The 24,392-nt window shown below is 40.4% G+C and overlaps 1 protein-coding gene across 1 annotated transcript in view; it reads left to right on the top strand.

The window, feature by feature from the left end:
* The window catches only part of PSMD14 (proteasome 26S subunit, non-ATPase 14), a gene marked incomplete at its 5' end in the record, with an annotated part of 1,148,793 nt that overhangs the window by 775,382 nt on the left and 349,019 nt on the right, over positions 1 to 24,392 (top strand). The window contains 1 exon segment of the mRNA XM_044074781.1: positions 12,612 to 12,719. Coding sequence (XP_043930716.1) covers positions 12,612 to 12,719 — 108 coding nt within the window.

Genomic DNA, 24,392 nt, shown 5'->3' on the forward strand with positions numbered 1-24,392 from the left:
TCAGAGTATACAAGAGCAAGACATTGAAGACATGACTAGACTGTGTGAGGTGTTTATTCAGAGATAACTTATAGGAGGAGTGAGTACCACATGGCACACACATTCCCCTGTAGCTGGGGATTAGTATTTAAAGCTATTTACCCCATGTAATATAATCTAAAATCATGTCATCTTACACTGTATACTAACAAGCCAGGAAAGCTTACCAAACAACTGTCATGCTATCTGTTAACGGCCACTTCTTTGTGATTCATGCCTTGTCTGTTGAGAAGATCAAACCTCCTCCCTACACCTTTGCATTTACGATTCCCCTTGCTATAAGTCCACTGTGTATCTCAATCTTAACTGAGTACCTAAGAGCCCTGCTTGATGTATTCTTCCACTTGGTCACCTGGTAGCACTTTTGATGGTCACAAACATGGATGACACTGTGGCTGTGTGAGCCAAAACTCAGGGTTCGCTGCAAGGGAGACTGGAAGATCAGCCCAACTCCCAGTAACAAGAGATTCTCCCTTTTGTATTACTACAGAAAAAAACTTTGGAGTTTCAAAATAGTACAGCTTCAGAGACGTGTTATTGCTGCCATAGGAGGGTCAGTAGACTCTGAGATCGAAGGCTTAACACCATTATAGACCCCAACAAGTTGAGGCTGAACTAACAGAGGATGTTCATCGTGTTACACTGTTGCAGTCATTACACTTGGGTTATCCTGCCGTCAGGCAGTCCCTCAGTCGGCCAGAGTTCCAAAGTCTTGGTCCAGCATCGGTTGCTGTCTTCTCTTCCCTGATGTCAGTGCTCCAGGGGTATATAAGATGCAGCCGACGCCATTTTCTTCAGTCTTTCTTGCCGCACGGTGCCCGAAGCAAAAGCAGTTCACAAGTGCCGGTCGGCCGACTCCTGAGATTTTCATTCAGAATCCAGAACCGAAGTCTTCTACAAAGCTAAGTACCCCGTTGGGGAAACTTTTTCTTGCCTCAAACCGATGTCAGTAAAAGTTAATTGTATTTCTTGTGGGAAGCAAATACCTCATAAGGATTTCCATTCTTATTGTATCCCATGCCTAGGCCCAGACCACGATGTCACAGGTTGTCAGTTTTGTGCTAGGTTTAACAAGCGCACTATTAAACGTCGGTTTGATTTTGCCTGACATTATTTTGGCAGAAAATTCAATTACACCATGCCGTCAGAACAATCGACGACCAGGATACACAAAAAGTGCAGAGACAAGGACAGGCATCTGAGGCCCAAAACTGATGACAAAGCCTCTTCTCGGCCAGTCGCCAGTTCTCCGGTTTTCAGCGAGGCGCCTTCGCAGACCCTGGCGACCACTTCTTTGAAACCTTAGGCCGCCTTTGACTCCCACGTGGAGATGGCTGGGCCTTCGGATACACCAGGTTTACGGCCTACCGAGACTAACCCTTCAGAGGGATCTGGAGCAACATAACCTGCAGCTTCAGAGGGTGTTTTCAGACCTACTCCGTTAACCTTTAAATGTTCTGCTAAGTCTAAAACCCCTTTAAAAACAAAGAAACAACTTCAGCATTCACCAGGACAGGCCTCCATGCCTAAGAAACAGATGCTCAAAATGGCCGAAGACTTAATTACTCTGATGAGGGGGTCCCACACTCCTCCTGATAAAAGGCCTAGACAGGATGCAGACTATGACTAATCCGACCAGGTGTCCATCTCTTCAGATTCATCCTCAGACCAAGGATGCTCTTTACCCCCTTATGAGGATTCTGATGCTGAGGAATCAATTCCTTCAGCCTCTCCACCAGAGGACTACTCCTTTGGGGAAACCTTACATACCATGAGGGAGCACTTCCATTGGGAGGGCCAGGATTATTCAGAATCCAAGAAAAGACTCAGAGATTTTCTTTTATTACCTCAACACAGACCCCTTGCTATTCTGCCAGTGTTGGATATTGTGGATGATGTGTATTCTGAATCCAGTTTAAATCCTGATTCTTTACCTCCTGCTCCAGTTAAGCCAGACAGATACTACAGAGTCCCTGACTCTCACAAATTTCTTTATAAAAGCCCTGTTGCTGACCCTGAAACTATTTCCCAGGGTCCCAAGGGGGTAAAGGCCTCTACAGCAAAAAATCCAGTTCCCTCTGACAGAGATTCCAGAGCATTAGACAGATGGGGGAAGAAAGTATATACATCTGTAGCTTTAGCAATGAGGGCCTTAAATTGCCAGTTTCACATGCTTAAATAGCAGCAATTTTTGATGTCTCAGTTGAAACAAAAAATGCTTCCAAATTCAGATCTTCCTAACTATAAGGAAATGCAGGATTTATTGCATGCAGCTGAACAAGTGGGAAAACATACTTTGCAATGTGGTTTTGATTCATTAGAGGCCTCCTGTAGAGCAGCAGTTACAGGGTCTGTCATTAGAAGACATGCTTGGTTAAAAGAGCAGACTTTAACAGATCATGTTAAAGCAAAATTATTGGATGCACCTTTGCAGCAGGATGTTTTATTTGGAGTTAAGGCAGAAGAGGTATTAAAGAAAATGGAGGATAAGGCAAAATCTATGCAAACGGTGAAGAATTTCTTACAGGTTCAGCCTCCTCGATTTAGCAGAAATTGGCCAACAAAAAATTGGTCCTTTCCAGTTTCAGACAGACCTCAAAGGGGCAGATACAAACGTCCAAGAGGCAGAGGTCAACCACAAGGTTCTTACAGGCCTCGACAATGGGGTGCTTCAACCCAGAAAGAAGGGAAAGACAGGCCTCAACCTTATAAAAAACAGCCCCAATGACTTCCCACTACAGCTACCAAGCACTTCTCTCTTGGCAGCCCCCTTGGGGGGAAAACTGGCACTTTTCTGTCAGAATTGGCATATGATCACCAAAGACAAATGGGTTTTCAATATTGTTTCTCAAGGTTACAGGTTCCACTTTCACACTCTGCCAAGGTTAAAAGGAATGCCAAATCTGCCACCAAATCAATGGGCAGAGGCTCAAAGACAAATTATAGCACTCATGGACATGAGAGCTATTCAAAAGGTACCAACACAGGAGCAAGAACAAGGATTTTACTCAAGACTCTTTCTGGTTCCCGGAAAGGACAAAGCCTGGAGGCCCATTCTGGATCTTTCTTTTCTAAATACTTACCTGGATGTTCCAAAGTTCAAAATATTGACACTACAGCAGCTTCTTCCCATGCTGGGCAAGAAAGCTTGGCTCGTATCTTTGGACCTCAAGGAGGCATACCTGCATGTCCCTATCAGACAAAATTGCAGAAGATACCTCAGATTCTTAGCTGGTTCAATGCATTACCAATTCTCTGCACTGCCCTTTGGCTTATCTACTGCGCCCAGGGTCTTTACAAAATGCCTGGCACCAGTAATTGCATTTTGCAGACAAAAAGGAATTCAAATTTACCCATACTTGGACAACTGCCTTATTCAAGCAGAGAGCAAAGACATTCTTCTAAAGCATCTGGCGTTTGTAAAAAGATTGCTAATTTGCCTAGGGTACACAGTAAACGAAAATAAGTCAAAAATAGTGCCCTCACAAGAGATAATATTCCTGGGTGCCAGCTTAAATACAACGGCCCAGATGGCTTATCTCATGCCAGACAAGCAAGGACAACTGACTCAATATTTCCAATTGATGGCAACAAAAACCCAACTCCCTGCAAGAAAAATTCTGCAGGCCTTGGGGTACATGGCATCTTGCATACTACTAATTCCATATGCCAGACTGCATATGAGGAAACTACAATGGTACCTAAAGAGTGTCTGGTCTCAACACTGTCACAGTTTGGAAACAGTAATACCACTTATTCCTTGCCTTCAACAGGAGTTTCAATGGTGGGCTCAAGCCTGTCACCTCAACAAGGGACAGCCTTTCACTCAACCCACAGCCAGGCAAACACTGACAACAGATGCTTCGGATTACGCCTGGGGAGCACACATGGCAGGAAAATGTATTCAGGGCAAGTGGCCCGCAGAACAAAGGCATCTTCACATCAATCAAAAAGAAATGCTAGCTGTACAAAATGCCCTTATAGCTTTCAAGGACCTTCTGCATCCAGGACAACTTCCACTAAAGACAGACAACACCACAGTTATGTGGTACATAAACAAGCAAGGGGTCACTCATTCATATCCCCTCTGCAGACAAACCATGACCTCGTGGAACACAGCTATAACCTATCCAGTTCATCTGCAAGCACAATTCCTGCCAGGAGAGAGAAACACACTGGCAGACGACTTAAGCAGAAACATCATGGATCCGCACGAGTGGAAATTACATCCACAAATATTCAGAATAATAACACAAAAATGGTGGAGCCCGGACATAGATCTGTTTGCATCCCCAATGAATTGCCAGCTACAGAAATTCTGCACAAGGACTTACCACCCACAAGCATGGAAAGTGGATGCCTTCTCATTCAGCTAGAAAAACCTACAAGTTTATGCTTTCCCACCACTACCTCTCCTTTCAAAGGTACTCCTAAAAGCCAGACAAGAAAAGCCAAAGATGATCCTGATTGCCCCAGACTGGCCACGCCAGCACTGGTACCCAATCTTAAAGAACTTAGCACAAGGTCCACCATGGATTTTGCCTCAAATCCCACATCTGACTCAGCAAAACAATCGGATTCTTCACAGCCAGCTCAAGACTTTAAACCTGGCTGCATGGCAGATTCCTTAGTCAAGCAAGCAATGCCTCTCTCCAAAGCTGTTATGGATGTCATTCTGGAGGCCAGAAGGCCTAGCACCAGGAAAGCCTATTCGGATAAATAGAAGAGATTCTGTGCCTGGAACCAGGCTCGCAGCCTTGGCCCTCTTGTCCCAAATATTCCTCAGATACTACAATACTTAACTGAGATGCTGGACAAAGGCCTCTCCTTTTCATCCATTAAGATTCACGCCTCTGCCATCTCTGCTCATTACAACACGGACCCACCAATTTTTTCTAATCCTTTGCTAAAACAGTACCTCAGAGGGGCTAAAAACATAAGACCACCCCGTAGAGCACCAACTCCAACTTGGGACCTCAACTTCGTCTTGGAAAACTTTACTTCCTTTTGAGCCAGCTAACTCAGCAGACTTAAAATATGTCTCTTAGAAAACTGATCTGCTCCTGGCAATAACCTCAGCACAAAGAGTTTCAGAATTACAGGCACTAATGGCAGTGGAACCTTTCGTCATTTTCCACCAAGACAGGGTGTCTTTAAGAACAAACCCTACTTTTATGCCAAAGGTGGTATCAAGTGTGGCTCTAAACCAAACTATTCACTTGCCAACTTTTTGTCCAAAACCACAGAATAAAGGGGAGAGACTTCTGCATTCCTTGGGCATACACAGGCAGTTACACTTCTACTTGGACAAAACAAAAGCTTTCAGGAAAACTGAGCAATTGTTTGTAGCATATACTGCAGGAGCACAGGGAAAAGCCATTTCAAAACAGACCATTTCAAAATGGATAGGCCACTGTATACGTTTCTGCTGTACACACCATGGGAAAACTGTACCTAACAGCATTAGGTCTCATTCCACCAGGGCAACAGCCACTTCAACTGCCTACCTCAGAGGAGTACCTACCAAGGACATTTTGGAAGCAGCAACTTGGAGTTCTGTACATACCTTCACCAAGCATTACCATCTGCCTCTTTATTCTAAATCCAGAGCTGGCTTTGCCACTGCAGGGCCTTATAGCCACTCCTAATGCCTTATAGAACCAGCCACCCTACCTCAGCTTTGGGATTCTACCCAAGTGTAATGACTGCAGCAGTGTAACACAATGAACATAGTACAGTTTTGTACCTACCATAAATGTAGATGTTCAAGTGTATACACTGCTGCAGTCTAGGTTACCCTTCCTCCTTCCCCTCTTCCTTGCTGGTACTTACCTAGGCCTTCTACCCTTTGCTACCTATGGGGAGTATTTGTTGGTAACTGAAAGTTTTTGATTGCTTTTGTTATGTAGGTTTTATTAGCAATTTACATTGCCTACCTATTTGGGGGCACCTGACATCTGGGGCAAGAAAAACTGAAGAAAATGGCGTCGGCTGCATCTTGTATACCCCTGGCACACTGACGTCAGGGAAGAGGCGATAGCAACCGACGCTGGACCAAGACTTTGGAACTCTGGCCGACTGAGGGACCGCCTGACGGCAGGATAACCCAGGTGTAATGACTGCAGCAGTGTGTACACTCGAACATGTACATTTATGGTAGGTACAAAACTGTACTTTGCTTCTATAGTGTTCAGCTGCTGGTAGTTGGCAGAGGCTGACATTTTAATCCTTCGTCTATCTTTATATTTTCTAAATCCATTGCTCTGGTGATAGTAATGGTGGCAGCAGGGAAGGATAAGATAGACTTTGTGTCTTTAGCAGCATCCTGTGTGATCCTCACTCATTCTCAGACAAGCTGAGAAAGACAAAAATGTCTTGCAGTATGTCCTAGGGCTTTTTCCCAGTAGGCTATGCTTGGTACACCTCCAAAGTTTCTGGTGGCCCTTTCTACATCTTATCTAAACAGATCTCTTACACACCAGAATTCAAATGCTGACTTTTCAAAGCAGCCTTACTCTGGTCCCCCTGCAAGTTTTCCTTGTCATTCTGTATCTCAGATACTTGCCTCCATATTACTATTGCTGAAGACCACAAAAAATTTTGCTGCAGTTTGCAGCAAGTGTGAACATCACCTGTTCACTTCCTTGCCCTTGGTTTGTCTGCTACACCCAGGGTCATCACGAAATGTCTGGCTGCACTAATAGCTTTTTGCAGGGCAGAGATCGTTCACATTTACTCATAACTGGATCACTGTCTTATTCAAACATACATCCTGAAAGTGTTGCACAAGGCTTTAAACGTTAGCCTGACTAGCTTCAGAGACCTGGGTCTGTCCAACCTCACCTCAGTGAAGAGCATAGTTTCTCCAGGGGCACTGTTGAACACAAACCTTCGGAGACCAGATTAATACTGGCATTGTGCCAAGCTGGATTATTTTTTTTATATTCAACCCTATATTTAGTTTTGATTGAAACCACTTGGTTTATGCTATTTATTAGATGTATCATTGTAATAATTGACAATCAGGCTAGATAGAGGCTGGAAATATTACAGTTTAATTCTGGGAGCTTATAAAGTAGTTTTAATAGGTTTGCCTTTCCTGAGCTTTTGAATTCATCTGAGTTTGGAGTGGTGGGTTTCAGTGCCCTAAAGCAGAAGATTACTGATTTGTGATCAGATCTGACCATAATTGAGGATAATATAGGAATAGTGCAAGTTGGTTTGATGTTAATCACAAGAAGATTCAAAAGACTTTGACCTCTATTGGCCTGTTTAACTATTTGTACAAAAGAGTTATCTACCAAGTTTAGGAATGTTTTGCATGCGCAACCATAGTGGTGGTATAGGTGCTCTGTTAAGTAGGTGAATGGTTAAAGTCAGCCATTGAAGTTCTAGTTTTATTTGGGTCCCATTCAGAAGATCAACTCAACAGAAAGTTAAACTGCATATGATCAACGTTTAGAAGTTTCAGAGCTTTTGAATGGAGATGATGTACAGTGGAGATAGGGGGATTTACCCTATTCACCACTGTAGTGCAATCTTGGAGTTGGAATATAGGATATGCAGGGGGTGTGGGGGATGCAGGGGGACTTCACACCTGCAAAAACATAGATTTTTTTGTATGCCATCAGATATTTCGAAAGTTCTATCCTATGTTTTTAACCATATGAAGTTTGGCTTTCCATTGAGTCAGTCTTCAGAATGGAATCTGTTTATTTATGGGTGATTCATTAAGCACATTTAGAAATCTTCCATAGTCCTCCTGGGCATGAAAGTTGACATATAGCGGGCTACTATCCTGTGAAGGTAGGCCTTGTAGTGAGTTGCTTAAATACTTAACTTCTCTGATAGCTGTATTCTTGCAGCATGTTGGCCTGTGGGGCCCATGTTGCATATAAAAAGAAATCTGCCCCAATCTATTTGCTTATTTAGCTGTTAGGTGAATTGGTCATTTTTCAACCTTTTTCTGTCACAGCCTTTTTCCACAATGGGAAGGGTGAGTACAAAATCTGTGTGGTCAATTTAGTATAACCTGTTGACCAGGATGATTTTGGGAGGTGGAGGTAAGCTGAAATGCCCAGGGAAAACCCAGGCAGACATTGATAACATGATTGAACCTCGGACTTCAGAGCTATTGACCTCTAAGGCACCATTCTGCTCATTTACTTGGTTAATTGACTGAATCAAATAAAATAAAAATTAAATTCCTTGCTATGCATCAGCGATTTGGTGAAAATATTCCACCTTATTTCCTTCTTAAAATCATCTGTCCTGTTAGCTTTATGCTGGATCCTCGTTGTGAACCCTCCTTCCTTGATTAAGTGTTAACCTTCTTGTTTTATACTTTTTATTCCCATAAAATGCATAAAGGCAAGTCTCCCCATTGTCGCATCCTCACTGGTGAGGTTGGACCACAAAGCTGTTTCCTTTGAAATAAAAATCAACTCTGTAACCCCAGCAATCCTTGTAACAGGTATAAACTATTCTAGCGCAAACTACATCCTATTAAACAATAATTTGTCAAAATGTAGTGCCCCTCCCAGAATTCACAGCAGTCTATATGGAATTTCTTCACAAAGAACACTGTACAACCATGTAAATGACTGTACAGAGACTGCTGTATCTACAAGAACTAAGCCCAAAACAAACTCTAAAAACAAGCCACACTGGTGGAATCCTAACCTCATTAAGGTGTATAACAAAATGAAAAAAGTCATAGCTAAAATCCGAAAGAGCAACCTCCACCATGATAGGAGCTCTCTAGTTAAACTAAACAGAAAACTAAGATGAATAATTAAGTCCAGCAAGACCAATTACAAGGTCAAGATAGCCTCACAGGCTAAAGTCAACTGCAAAGCCTTCTTCAGCTATGTCTGTAACCTCAAAGGTAGCACACATCAGTCTAACAAATTTGTGGTTAATAGTGCCACCTTTACTGAGCAGGTTGATGTTGTGAATCTGCTGACTGACAAATTCAGCTCAAACTTCACACTGAAAGGGAGGTGCAAAGACATTCATAGGTTCATCGGTATATACGAGGCTAATGACCACCAGGGCTTTTATAAGCCTAGGCATGCAGTCCTCCCCCCATGAAATATTTACTAGCATAACCCCTCCCTCCAACCATTAGTAGTGAGCAGGTTTTGGAGGTGCTTCCTAAGGACAAAAACACAGCATCAGTGGGCTCAGACAGTATCATGGGATGCCTCCTAAATAGCTTGAAACATGACCTATCAGGATCACTTGAGTCATTTTTCAATTATATCCTCAAACAGGCTTTGTACTATAAGAATGGAGGACTGTAACTGTTATTCCACTTCACAAAAGTGGACCATCAACTGACCCTGGAAACTACAGACTTGTTTGCCTGAGTAGTCTTGTATACAAAGCCATGGAATGAATTATCATGGAAATGATCAACAAAGACATAAGCGACCTTCAGACAGTGGACCCAACCCAATTAGGCTTTGTCAAGGGAAGGTCATACCTACTAAACCTAATGGACTTCTTTGAGAAGGTCACCAAGGCGATGGATAAGGGGAAAATGATGCATACCACTTACCTGGACCTGGCTTTGATTACAGTATCCCACTCAAGTGTAGTTGACAAACATATTGAACCGGGCATAAACCCCTACATAACTCGCTGGATTACCAGCTGGCTCACAGATAGGACACAGGAAGTCAGGAATGGTGATACCGCCTCCACTTAGAAACCATTCACCAGCAGGGTACCTCAAGGCTCCATGCTGGGACTGCTCCTATGTGGCATCTGCTTTTCTGAGGTAAAGACTAATGTCAATGGCCTTTGGCTGACCAGGTTTTCAGATGACTGCAAATTGGGAGCTGTTATAGAGTCCTCCCCCATGACACAGACATCTGACAAGAAGGTTTAACACAGACAAATGACTGGTGCCAAAGTCATGGACTAAAACTCAACTCCAGTAAGTACATAATAGTGCCTTTTGGTAATACTGCCACCCAAGCTAATAACTCCATCGATAAGACACCCCTAAGAGTTGACCTGGTAGTCCGGGGTCTGGGATCATATAGACAGTAATCTGGATTTGATCAACATGTTTTCAAGGTAGAAAGAAAAATCATTCTATGTCGCCTAACTTATAAGTAAGGGCATGGCATCTATGTCCAAGGAAGTCATAGTGACACTTTATTTTGCTCTTATCAGACCCAGCATTGAGTATAATGCCCTCCCCCATCATATAACTGACCAGACATATGCAATAGTTTGAATGCCCACAAATGTTCCTTACTAGGAGAATCCTGGGTGTAAACGCACAGTGTCCTTCCTATACAGATATCTTAAAGCCCTATCTCTATACTCTGTCTCCTACAGGTTACTGAGAGGCAGTCTACGCCTGACATACAGGGCATCATTGGATGCAGCTCTGATGAACCTTTTGCACATCCACAAATTGAACAGCATCGGAACCACTAAATCCAAGGATTTAAATTTTGCTTGTGACACAAATAAGACATGTAAGTGAGACAGGTATGTGCCCCAGATGATCCCCTTGCTGTGCATCAAGCTCCCCATCCATATGAAGGACAGACGATCCCTAACTCTGTTTAATTGTAACCTTGACCAGTGGATAGGAAATCACAGTCACCCTGTGTCTGCCCCCCACATGTCTGATAGAGGCAGACAGTAGTGCCCAAGCTAACACCCCCCCATAACATCTAGAAACTTCTTAACTAACTTACCCCCTCCTAATACACGCCCATGATACATAGGAACACAGTTGATATGGATTGCACTGCTAGGCTTTTAAAGGCCTTGGTGCTTGTTAGCCTAGTGTATATACCTGTGAACCTATGAATGTGTGGAAGTCTTTGCACCTGCCTTTAAGTGTTTTCTTGTATCTTACCAGTTATCCTGCCCTGGATTCTCTTCAGTAACTTGCAGTCTGTTTTCATATATGTGAATTCCATAAATGTCATTGTATTGTTTCATCAGCCCTTTTGCAAACAGATATTTTTTTATGTAAATGGATTCCAAAGGTGACTTGTCATCTTTGACATTGCCTTATTGCAAAGGAAGATTTTCATGACCAGATGATGTCTCTCTCTATTGGACCAAAGGCTTCAAATTTCATTAATCTGTCACTGAGAGATGAATCTGCACTTATTAATTTCTTTATGAGAGAACCTGGAAGCAGGTGTACCTTCTGTTGTCTGTTGCATTATTTAAAAAAAACAAAAAAATATTGCTTTTCAGGCTGAAAGGTAGTATAAAAATATTGCATGTGAACATATAGTTTAATAAATGTATATTTCTCAGATGGAACAATAACCATCTAAACAAGACAGAAATAAGGTGTGTGTTTCCTTTTTTAAACTGAGACAAAGTACTGACTTGTGTGGCTTAACAGCGATTGTTTTACCTTTCATATTAAGATAGTTCATTATTAATGTGCATATGTATATTTGAAAACCTTTTTGTACACAAAACAAATGCAGCCTGTTTATTTCTGGAAAAACTGAAGCTAGATTCTCTGGGGAAGCGTGTGCTGTACTTTTACATCTCAGGGAGCTAAATGAATCGGGAATTTAATGACCATCATGAGTGCCCCGACCATTCTCAGTGGATTGCTGGTGTTCTTTATTATTCAAGGAGGTTGATCTACTTTGACACTGGAAATCCAATGCTAAAAATATTGTCTAAATTGCTGCAAAACAGGTTATCCTTGTGGATTAATGCAGATTTTTTTTGTCCTGTTTGTTTTCAACGAGGTGTCAAGAACAGGTTTAATGGGTTGAACATGCGTTAAAATACGTACATGACAGAAACTTCACTAAAAGGGTGCTCATAATGCATGTTTTTGTCCCATTAGAAGTAATACTTGATGTAATACCCTCATAAGTTACTTAAATATTCTGTTAATATTACAAAACTGAAGATGACCTTGGCTTTGCTCTCCTTCCGCTATGTACTAGTCTTGATTGAGACACTGATGGAGGCATCTTAATCCATCAGACAAGGCACAGGCCCTTAGTTAGTCAGGAAAATCAAAAACATCTGACTGGAGAGGAATATAAGGGGCAAGTTCCATGCTGGATATAATTTTGTTGTCATTTCATGTTTTGAAAGCATTTCACTGATGTGACAGGGCTGGGCTTTAGACATGTCCCCTAGCCTGAGCTCACTTTCAGTCATGTGCTTAGACTGTTACTTCTGAGGAGCATAATATATTTAGATAGTAAACAAATCTTTTTAAGTATAGCAGAGTGTAAAAATCTGTGTCATTAAGTGTGTGGGGGTGGGGCTATAACTGTTATTACAAACTGTGACAAAGGTATTTTCAATGAAACTGCAGACAATCCTTATAAACTCACTGAAGCCACATTAGAACTGTGTTTAATTAATGTCATCTTACATTATAAGTTGGACAGTGGTATGCTGATACACAATCAGCAGGAAATTCCTTCTGTTTGTTTTTTATTAACTTTACCTGAAAAAAAGCAAAAGCCAGATGTGAGATGTTCGCGAGTTTTACTCCTCTCTGTTCTTTAAAAAAAAAAAAAAAAGTTGACATACTTTTCTTGTTTTCACAGGTTGTTATTGATGCTTTTAGGCTTATCAATGCCAATATGATGGTCTTGGGACATGAACCACGACAGACTACCTCAAATCTGGGGCATTTAAACAAGCCATCTATCCAGGTAGACACACAATCTCAGAAAAACTTTGTCAGAATTTTTTTATAATCATGTCTAGAATTCACAGCACTTGGGCATTTGTGAATCTGATTTAAACTTAAAACAGACAAAATCTGCCTGTGTATAGCAAGCATAGAAGATAGCAGCTTACAAGTCTGAGATTCGTTTAGTAGTATTTGTAATACAGCTAATACGTTTGAGATGGGTTCTTCGTAGCATTTGCGATGCATTCTTCGTAGCATTTGTAATACAGTTTACAAGTCTGAGATTCGTTGAGTAGTATTTGTAATACAGCTAATACGTTTGAGATGTGTTCTTCGTAGCATTTGTAATACAGCTTACAAGTCTGAGATTCGTTTAGTAGTATTTGTAATACAGCTAATACGTTTGAGATGGGTTATTCGTAGCATTTGTAATACAGCTTACAAGTCTGAGATTTGTTTAGTAGTATTTGTAATACAGCTAATACGTTTGAGATGGGTTCTTCGTAGCATTTGTAATACAGCTTACAAGTGTGAGATTCGTTCAGTAGTATTTGTAATACAGCTAATACGTTTGAGATGTTCTTCGTAGCATTTGAGATGTGTTCGTAGCATTTGTAATACAGTTTACAAGTCTGAGATTCGTTTAGTAGTATTTGTAATACAGCTAATACGTTTGAGATGTGTTCTTCGTAGCATTTGTAATACAGCTTACAAGTCTGAGATTCGTTTAGTAGTATTTGTAATACAGCTAATACGTTTGAGATGGGTTCTTCATAGCATTTGCGATGCATTCTTCGTAGCATTTGTAATACAGTTTACAAGTCTGAGATTCGTTGAGTAGTATTTGTAATACAGCTAATACATTTGAAATGTGTTCTTCGTAGCATTTGTAATCCAGCTTACAAGTCTGAGATTCGTTTAGTAGTATTTGTAATACAGCTAATACGTTTGAGATGGGTTCTTCGTAGCATTTGTAATGCAGCTTACAAGTCTGAGATTTGTTTAGTAGTATTTGTAATACAGCTAATACGTTTGAGATGGGTTCTTCGTAGCATTTGTAATACAGCTTACAAGTCTGAGATTCGTTTAGTAGTATTTGTAATACAGCTAATACGTTTGAGATGGGTTCTTCGTAGCATTTGTAATACAGCTTACAAGTCTGAGATTCGTTTAGTAGTATTTGTAATACAGCTAATACATTTGAGATGTGTTCTTCGTAGCATTTGTAATACAGCAAACAAGTTTGAGGTTTGTTCTTAGCATTTTGGAACCAAACTGTCTTTTTTGAGATGCCTAAACCCAGCTGTGCTCTTTGTTAATGGTGCTTAGAATGCAGATCTTTTCATGTCACCTTCTGACCCCAAGTGTGTGTTTATTCCTCTTCACCAAATGTGTGCATTCCTGTTGTGTACATACAAATTGCAGAGGTATTCCAAATCCTTTTCATATAAATAGGCACTGCATTTGATTTTAAGCAGTAAAGAATAATACACCTGTTAGGAATATTAAATCTAAAATTATCTTATTTTAGTGCAGTGCTTTGTGTTTGTGTGTGTGTATGTATATATATATATATATATATATCTGTATTATCACTCTTTTATGTTTCACCAGCACTCAAAGTACGTTACACACATAATTAAAAAGTAAGTGGAAAACAGTAGTAGGTGTTTAGTTAGTCCAAACTATAAATGGATGAGATTATGTGAGTATTTTTGCAGCATGGGATTAGATAATATAACTATTGCCTGACTGCATTCTCACTGGCACCATTATGTAGTTTGTGCTCATTGTTGTGTGCCTTTTGAAGAACTGTCTTAATTGGGGTTCTGATCGCATTTGAATGCTTGTACCTGTAATTATTTTAAGTTTATCTGCTAAAATACAGCCTTACTACTTCAGCTTCTTAGAAGATTGTCCTTGATGGGTCAACATCCGGTTTAAATTTCAGGCCCGTTATGTCAACCATTGGGTTTGTTCTTTTTGTCACTCGTAATTCAGCACATCTTCCTCTCAGGTGTCCATGCTCAGGTGTCTGTGTTTCAGTGCTGGCACTTGCCTTCACAGAAGTTTCCTTTAGTTTGCTGTTGACTGGTCATCACCTTCAGAACAAAATGTTATAGGTTCATAGATTAATACTAGTCTAACTGCCCTTGTGGGCCACTTTAAGCCTGGCCAATTACCCTCTGTGAGAATCAAACCCTGCATCTTGTTCCTGTAAAGTGAGCAGCTTAACCATTATGCCATCCTCCCATCCCCATTATCATTTACACTTTCTTTAGGGCCCAAAGTATTTTCTAAAGTCTTAGTCTTGATGGTTGAAGCCTTAGAGAATAAAATTCTCCATGTGTTTCCCCTACTTGAACTGGCTGCTTGTAGTTGTTTTGAGACATTTTTGGGGAGAGTCTGTGAAAGAGATACTCAGAAACTTATAGTCTCCGGGAATAATCACAAGTTGGTAGGAAGCATGGTTGATCCCACTTCAGAAGGGTTATACTTTTGTAAAAAAAAGTTATTAGTTACTGTTGCTGTTTGTAAGATTACGCTTGCATAAAAAAGGTTCTGGTTACTATTGCTGGCAGAGAGAGCCAAGGAGGTCATGCTCCTGGCACACTGGGAGGCAGTGCAGTGAACATTCCAGGCCTGGGTCCCACTGCTGTTTCTGCGCTTGATGGCAGCCATGATCTTCATGCTGCCATTCTCACACTGACGACATGATTGTGGCAGTGGGCTGTGATATGTCATGCACCGTAGGGCCATCATACACTCCTGGGTCTTCTGTTGGTGCCAGAGGGAGACAGAACCATATCACCAGGCCCTGGTGGGCAACTGACCCGTATCTCCAGGCCCTGGCATAGTGATCTGTTTTCACTGACATACCAGGTAGGTCATCCATTCCTTTCAGCCAAACCCACTTCATGGTTTGGATGCTTCACTGGTGGAATGAGGAATGTCTCTGGACATCAGCAAGGTTCAAGACTAAGGGCTTGTTTCAGATCAGACTTGATATCAGCGAACTGGAATATCAGGAAGCTCTTGTAGTCATAAAAACTTTGGAGGTAAAGCTGTATTCTGAGCTCATTCTGGTTTGATCCTTTAACCAGTTTATTTAGTTTACTCATTTGTTAACTGTGTAAGTGGGATTGTCAACGGACCTTTCTCAGGCATGGCCCAGGTCATTTGTCAAAGGAAAAATAACATTATTGTACAATGAAGGTAAAAAACAGAAATAAAATAACAGTGAGGATGTCCATTATCATTGACAACAGGAAATTATGTTGGCATAAACAGGAAGGAGTTATAAAGAGACTATGCAGTTGTTGTTGCAGGCCATAGACTGAAGTACCACTCTCACCTGTTCATATTCCAGAAAACAGCTAATCCAGAGGACTCAAGTGAAGTCTGGTGTCCCATCTGTGACCCAGAGGGTGACAGGACTAGCAAGAAACAAGAGTATAAATGATTGGTCCAGATAAAGTCACTTTAGCTAGCAGATCTAGGAGTCTCTCTGTCTGATACCCTCCCTGTGGGAGGAATAAAGACACCTTGTTGAAGTTTCCAGTAGTTTATTCAGTTAAGCAGGTAGATGGACGAGTGTTCTTGTTCTGTGACATTATATTCAACAGGTCAGTTGTTTAAATGCAGGTACAGACAGTGGTGGTGGAGTCTATGGGAGCTGATTGGAGGAAAATTTGGGAGATGGGAAAACAAGGAGCCAGTCTCAAAGCTTGGAGGTTAGTCTCTTATTTGAATATTCCTGAAAAACCCATGAGGGTTAACCAGCTCAGCAGCCTGTAGAACCTAATTCTTAGTTAAATGTTTTATTTTTATTTTTAACTTCTAACAAACAAAACATGGCAACACACTATGAGCTACAGCTTTGAGACCTCAGAACCTTTTGTGTAGGCTTTCTGTGCCAATGGAATAAAAGTCCACCAAGTGGTGAACTGCAGAGTATACAAAAGAGGCCTCTTTGCACTAACTTTACCACCTGGAACCTGAAGAGAGGAGGAATCTGAACAGAAGAGTCCTCAGTAACTCCTAGACTCAGAAGCTTGACAGTGAAGACCCCAGACAGGAGTACCATAAAACCATGCTCTGGGACTAAGAGCATTCCACCTTTCATTGCAGCTACCCCACAGCAACCAGGTATAGATACTGAAGCCACTGGGCCTGCATTTAACAAAATGTCTATAATTTGCAGTACAATGAAAATTGTTGTTCCAAGGCACCAATCCACACTGCTATATTCTTATACCACAGGCACAATTTGGCTGTGCTCAAAGAAGATCTGAGATTCTTATGTTTATTGAAAGTTTTTGTATACTCTGCAGTTCACCACTTGGTGGATTTTTATTCCATGGCCACAGAAAGCCTACTGAAAAGGTTCTGAGATCTCAAATTTTACTTACTTTTTTCCTTTTATTTGTGCACATTCATGAGCCATGTAAAAAGATGAGCACTGTGTCTTGTTTTCAACTGTATGCTATTTCACTGGATGCATGTACTGTTCAGAAATGGGAACCACCCAATGTAGCTTTAAGTGACTACCTCCCCTGCATATAAAAAGGTCTGTCTTCATCAGGAGGAAGAAGAATGGGGACTGGTCATTAATCATGGGTATGAGCCTCTCATAAGCAGGCACTGTAAACCTCTTTTGTTATATAAGAGAATATTTGCATTTCATATTATATGTCAGAAGATAATGAGCCTCGTAGAAATGGGCACAGCCTCTCATTTTACATTGTCACAAAACAAACTGGTAAGCATTTTCAGTGATCAAAGCCTAAACCAGTCTGTTAGATGGACCTGCTGAAGCTCAGGCTAAAGTGTTTTCTTAAAATACAGTTCTATAGTTGGAGCTCATAGTGTGTTGTCAAGTTTTGTTTGTTAGAAGTTAATAAAAATGAAACCTTTTAACTAAGAATGAGGTTCCACAGGCTGCTGAGCTGGCTAACCCTCATGGGTTTTTCAGGAATATTCAAATAAGGGAGTAACCTGTTAGCTTTGGGATTGGCTCCTTCCCCCCCCCCCCATCTCCCGGATTTGCCTCCAATAAGCTCCCATGGATCCCCCCCCCCCACACACACACACACACACACACCAGTGTCTGTATCTGCAGTTAAATAACTGACCTGTTTAATCTTGTTCTAATGCATTATATTCATCGTCCATCTACCTGCTTAACTGAATAAACTACTGGAACCTTCAACAAGGTGTCTTTATTCATCCCACAGGGAGCGTATCAGAGATAGCGAGTCTCTTAGGTCTGTTAGCTAAAGTGACTTTTATCTGGACTAATCCTCTTTATACCCTGGTCACATTCCAGGGGACGTGAACATGTTGGTGAATTGTGCAAGCTGTTTCTCGATTCCTTGAGTTGCACATTCTGAAGCCATGTCTAGAACAGATGTTGTGAAATAGTCAAGATATTGGTCTGTTTGCTATCAGACAAATGCAATTCTCCCCATATTCTGTACAGTCTAGCAAGGTGTAGGGGAGTTTTCAGTACATGTTCTCTCCCTCCTGTGGGAGTGGAGTCTTATACACCCTTTTCTGTCATTCAGTGACAAGTAGCTTAATTCAAGGAAGGAATAAATAAAAATAATTATTGTCTCTCCAAGACTGATGTCAATGATGGTGTTTTTGAGTATCAGATATTTGGCATTGTGGAAAACTCTGCCAGTTTTGGCCAAAGGGGTCCTCAGTTGGTGGGGCAGCATTCAACTCCTTTTCTGGTCTGAGCTTCTACTTTACATGCTCTGATCTGATGGTAAGTTACAGAAGTGATTGAGGTGCTGGGGAAACCCTACTGTTCAGGCCTGCTCCCCCAAGTGAGAGGGGTCTCCATTACAGTGGAGTGGTACCCAGCATTATCACAGTATATCAGCTTACAGATTATCCTTTAATATCTCTGGCATCTGTACAATTTAAGACTCATTTATTCTGTAGAAAAGGTGCGTTTGTCTGTTATTTCTTCCCATTATGACTTAATGAAAAGACAATATTCTGGCTCAGCAGCACCTACCACCAGTCAAAAGTCTCTTAAATGAGGGTTGCATCTCTGGCCAACTTGAAAGAACCCCTTCTGTTTGTGTGACCTGAACTTCATGACGAAAAGTGCTGTAGTCAGGTGCAGTTTTTTGAAGTAGATAAGCTTAAGAACTTTACAGGAGTGTAAAACACAGCAGCATAAGATAAATAAATAGTGTACATTTTTAATAAATGCAAAATACAAAATTGCATTGCCAAACTATTGTACCAGCGAAGACCACTTCACTAGAGGCATAACCGTCTTCAATGCTAGCTTCAGAAATGTTTGTTAGAGACATTTGCAACTCAACCATGTATATATTAGTGTCAGGAGTAAATCAGGAACAAATATCATTTGATCCATTGATGCATTAGTCCATACCAGCCATATATTTTATCAGTTTCTTAAACATATCTAAAAGGTATGATCCAAAACTCAGAAGCCATAAATGTAGGTATAATATCCTGCATTAATTTTGAAAATGTAAAGATGCAGGAGATGTTGACATGCTGTTTTATGAGAACTCACCTGCTTACTGCCAGAAATGGGTTTTGTATTCCCCAGAGAGAAAAGTCATCCTGGTAGAAGGTAATAATCTGGAGAACCTCTCCTCAGCTTGTTTGTGTGCTCCCCCAAGAAGCATGTGAACCATTTACACCGGAGGCCCTTTGCTGGCTTGTATTCTGTGTGAATACAAATCTTATCTTTATGGATGATCTGAATGTTGATTGGGAGCCCTCACCGAGTGATTGTAGCCCTCAGTCTTTGCTGCTGTTTGTTCTCACTCAGTTGATAAATGTGACAGCCAAAAGAAGACATATCATCTGGCCCTGAGTGCTTACTGGATCATGTATTCACACATGCACCAAACAGTTGAGCACACATTCCACTGTATGTTTACACCTGCACCAAGCAGTGTCAGATTATTTGTATCCGTGACAACTTACTGACATTTATTGCCTGGTGAGGTACAGAAATCTAAAGTCTGCAAAGGTGTTGCTACTCCAGAATGTGAAGAACTTTAATGCTAACTTGTAAATTAGAACATACTAAACCGCTTGTCATGATAAATATACATTATTTCAGGTAATTGTTTTTGGATGCCTAGAACATTGTATACAAAAAAAATGTATTAGACTTGAAACCTTGCCCAAGATCACAGTCTAAGCAAGACTGTGACACCTGATACAGGATCATCTCTGGTCTGTCTCTAGGTGTTCCAAACTAAAAGCAGACCCCTTCAAGTTTCAGGAAGCCTATAAATGTGATTAGGCTAAATATCTTTCAGTAAAAAAGACCTGTATCGCGCAATTGTGTTGCCAGTCTTCATTCTAAAGACCTTTAAACAAGCTACTTAATCCGGGACAGAATTCCCTTGGTTCAGCTTCTCACGCAAGTGATACTGAGATTAGTGTTCAGTTTCAGCATTTTTTTTCGTAATGTAGCACATAAGACCCTGGCAACTAGATGACTGAGTGCTACAGTTCGTAGATTGTCTGTTAAGCCTCCCACCCCCAACAGTTCCATCAAGTTTTGTGTGTAAATTTAAAACAGGAGAATTGCAGTAGTCAACTGTATCAAATAACCAAGCTTCACCGTGTAAACAATTTATTTAATGCGCTTTTCGTCTGCACTGTGTGCAGACTTCTTCAGAAATACAAGAAACATTAAAACCCTTGTTAAAATACAATTAGGGTGATGTAATCAACCAATCGTGAAAGACAATTAATTAAAAAGGTTATGTAACACTGTTGCACACAGTAATTAAACTAAAACAGTATTCAAGCATTAATGCAAGCCCTTCCATAAATTCAGTATCTTAATATTAAAAATACTAATAATGAAGACTTAAAAAGTAAACTGTAAATAATGGAAACTAAAAACTAAAAAATAATATTAATAAAACATGTGTGTATAATACATTAAAGGTGTCCCAAGGTTGTTAGTATTAAAGTAGTATTCATATTGCCTTGACTTAACCAACAGTGACTTTTTAGTTACAGTGGTCTTGATAATCCTGTTGATTGTTCCAGACTGGTTGATGTTAACATCTATTCTGTTAATAACAATTTTTACCCTGTCGACAATAACCTTCACTCTGTCAACAACAACTTAGAGTTTGTTGAAGTGGAGCTGTAAGACAGCTTTTCCGTCGACACTAGAGTAGACAACGGTGTAACTGTAAGGGAGGAAATCAAACCTGATATCATCATTAATTCTACAGGTGACTTTAAACTGTATAACTTTTCTCCTGTTGTCATCTCTACGGACACTGTTGATTTTCTGTAAAAAGGCTATACATACGTCTCTGGACAGAAACCTGACACAGTTAAGACTATAATTGATGTCAAGATATTTTCACGCAAATTGAATTTCAATTTAATGATGGGTGCCAATTCAGATGGAATAGGAACTGACCCATTTAGAATTGTGAGTACATACAACCCTCCCTTGCACCCATTAGTTCAGATTTTTGAGCAAATGTGCGAGTTAGACATCAGGCAGGGCTTTAAACACACTTCTAAGTCTAAGAGGAATGATCATATCAGTAGTATTGAACGTGAACATCTAGATTATATTAGAGCGCAGGACATACGCGTTTGCAAGCCTGACAAAGGCGGAGGGTTGGTAATCTTTGATAACACAGATTACTATGAACGCATGTCCAAACTTTTAGATAGTCCCTCATACTTGCTTAGCTCACTCTCTGAGGTAAATAGAGCATATACATCCATAAAAAACAGCATAGAGGATATGTTCATTGAAGGTAGGATTGAACAAAAAATTTTCAACTACATGACCATCACCTACCATAGGTTTCCTTACCTCTTTGGTATACCAAAAATCCATAAGAGTATAGTTAACCCTCCAGTGAGACCTTTAGTAGATGGTCGGGGTTCCCCTACCTATCCATGTGCTGAGTTTGTTGTCTCCATTTTTCAAAAGTACCTTGTACTTGAAACTCAAATTTGCAAAGACTCATGGTCATTCCTTGAGAAAATTGACAAGTTAGAATTCAATACCAGTAACAATTTCCTCATGGTTGACGTGAAGGATCTGTATATGTGTATACCTCACGATACTGGTATCGAATGGGTTACTTTAGTGCTTAAGAAAACTGGAGCTACGAAAATTGAAATTTCTGTGGTCATTGAACTACTTGAAATAATCTTGTACAACAACTTTTTTATGTTTGGTGAGAATTTCTATCTGCAAAAAGTTGGTATTGCCATGGGCTCCCCTTGTGGGGCTAGCATAGCTAATGCAGTCATGGCGTACTGGGAAACCAAGTACGTATTTAAGAATCCTGAGTTAATGGACCATATTGTGTTCTATACGCGTTACTTGGATGACATCTTTATTCTGGTGAAAGGGGATGTTACAACTAGTAACATGATGTTGGATAAATTCAACAACTCCACTCATTTCCTAAGCTTCACTTCCTTATATAGCAATACAGCAATAGCATGCTTAGACATTTTATTGTCAAAAAATAGTGAAGTGGGTAATTTTGTAGCCAACATCCATAGGAAAACTACATACTCGAATTCCTTTCTGCACTATACAAGTTGTCACCCAAGTCACCAGAAACGATCGGTGATTAAAGGCCAACTTGTCAGAGCAGCACGTATAGAGAGCCAGGATGACGACTTTAACAATGAGTGTGAACTACTGAAGAGTATGTTCACATTATAGAGGGTACCCCATAAAACGTCTCGATTAACTAGTTAGAGAAGTTACGGAAAAAAGATTGAACGGAACATATAAACCTTTATTGACTATAAAACACCCCCAGTTGGATCAGGGCACCAATACAAAGATAGCACCAGAAGGACACATGATATGCTACACGGACAAGTTTAAATACTCAGGTCCGAAGCTCATTTTAATGTTTAATACACTTGGTTATCAATGCATAGAAAGTATGAAGAAAAACTGGGCGTTACTTAAAAGCAACCCCACTCTTGGTACCAAGGTGGGAGACTACCCCGAAGTCACTGCTAGAACAACCCGCCTTTAATCCAACGAGAACTGTTGGTATGTACAAATGCCAAAACTGCAATTATTGCAGACATATTACAGAGACCAATAGAGTTACAATACAGAATTTTCATTGTAAGGTAAGACACAGATTTAATTGCAACTCCAAAATGGTTGTGTACCTGGCAGTGTGTCAAAAATGCCCTGCGTTTTATGTTGGAAAAACGGAGCGTAAACTCCGTGAACGAATTTACGAACACCGATATGCAACAACTAAGAATAAATTGGACAATGCACTTGCCAAACACATTTCTAAATATACAAACCACGGCTTCAAATTCTTAGCAATTGACCAAGTAAACAATGACAGAAGGGGTGCACCTACACCCTTACTGCTAGAAGAATTGGAACTAACCTGGCAAATAAGACTTAATGCCTATACTTTTCCAGGTCTGAATGAGTCGTGCTCAATAAGCAGTGTTCTTAAATTAATGAGTTTAAGAAGATGATGTCAAGGCAATATGAATACTACTTTAATACTAACAACCTTGGCACATCTTTAATGTATTATACACACATGTTTTATTAATATTAGTTTTTAGTTTTCATTATTTACTGTTTACTTTTTAAGTCTTCATTATTAGTATTTTTAATATTAAGATACTGAATTTTTGGAAGGGCTTGTATTAATGCTTGAATACTGCTTTAGTTTAATTACTGTGTGCAACAATGTTACATAACCTCTTTAATTATTTGTCTTTTACGATTGGTTGATTACATCACCCTAATTGTATTTACCAAGGGTTTTAATGTTTCCTGTATTTCTGAAGAAGTCTGCACACAGTGCAGACAAAAAGCGCTTTAAATAAATTGTCTACACGGTGAAGCTTGGTTATTTGATACCGTTGACTACTGCAATTCTCCTGTTTTGGATTTCTTGCTGTTTATTTCTTTTTTATTCTCAGTTTGTGTGTACATTTCACTGTAACATAACACCCATGTTAGCTACAGTTGCCATTTTGCCCCCCCCCCCAATATTGACTAAAGTCTCATAAAGTGCTGTTGCTTACCCATTATCAGTTAATAGTGTTGGTGATTTTAAAAATCAGAGAGCTTTTCATTTTTTTTAATTTAACTAGGTTAGAGGCACTTAATCCTTGGTTGGACCTAATTTAGCCTTGGCCTGGGTATAGGAAATTATACAGTGACCCCCTCAATATTCCAAAACGTGCACGCTGATTGGTCACCGTACCCGTTGTAAATCTGACTTATAGTAATGGAAAAAGGTCCAGTTGCCCGGACTTTTTCCATTAGTATAAGTCTTTACTTTTTGTGTTAGGCAGCAACAGAGAACAGAAGAGCTCCGTTGCTGTAATCTCGCTATGTTAAACTAGATGTTCTTCGTGTTTCACTGTTGCAGTCATTACATTTGGGTTATCTGCTTGCAGGTAGCCCTTAGTCGGCCTGATTAACAAAGTCTTGGGTCCTGCGTCGGTTGCTGTCCCTTCTTCCATGACGTCAGGTCATCAGGGGTATAAAACATGCAGCCGATGCCATTACATTAGTCTTTCTTGTCGTGCGGTGCCCGAAACAGAAGCAGTTCGCAAGTGCTGGTCAGCCGACTCCTGAAATTTTCGAATTTCAGAACCGAAGTCTTCAACTAAAGCTAAGTACCCC

This window comes from Protopterus annectens, chromosome 6.part0 (assembly GCF_019279795.1).
Source record: "Protopterus annectens isolate FY-2018-M chromosome 6.part0, PAN1.0, whole genome shotgun sequence".
NCBI lineage: Eukaryota > Metazoa > Chordata > Ceratodontiformes > Protopteridae > Protopterus > Protopterus annectens.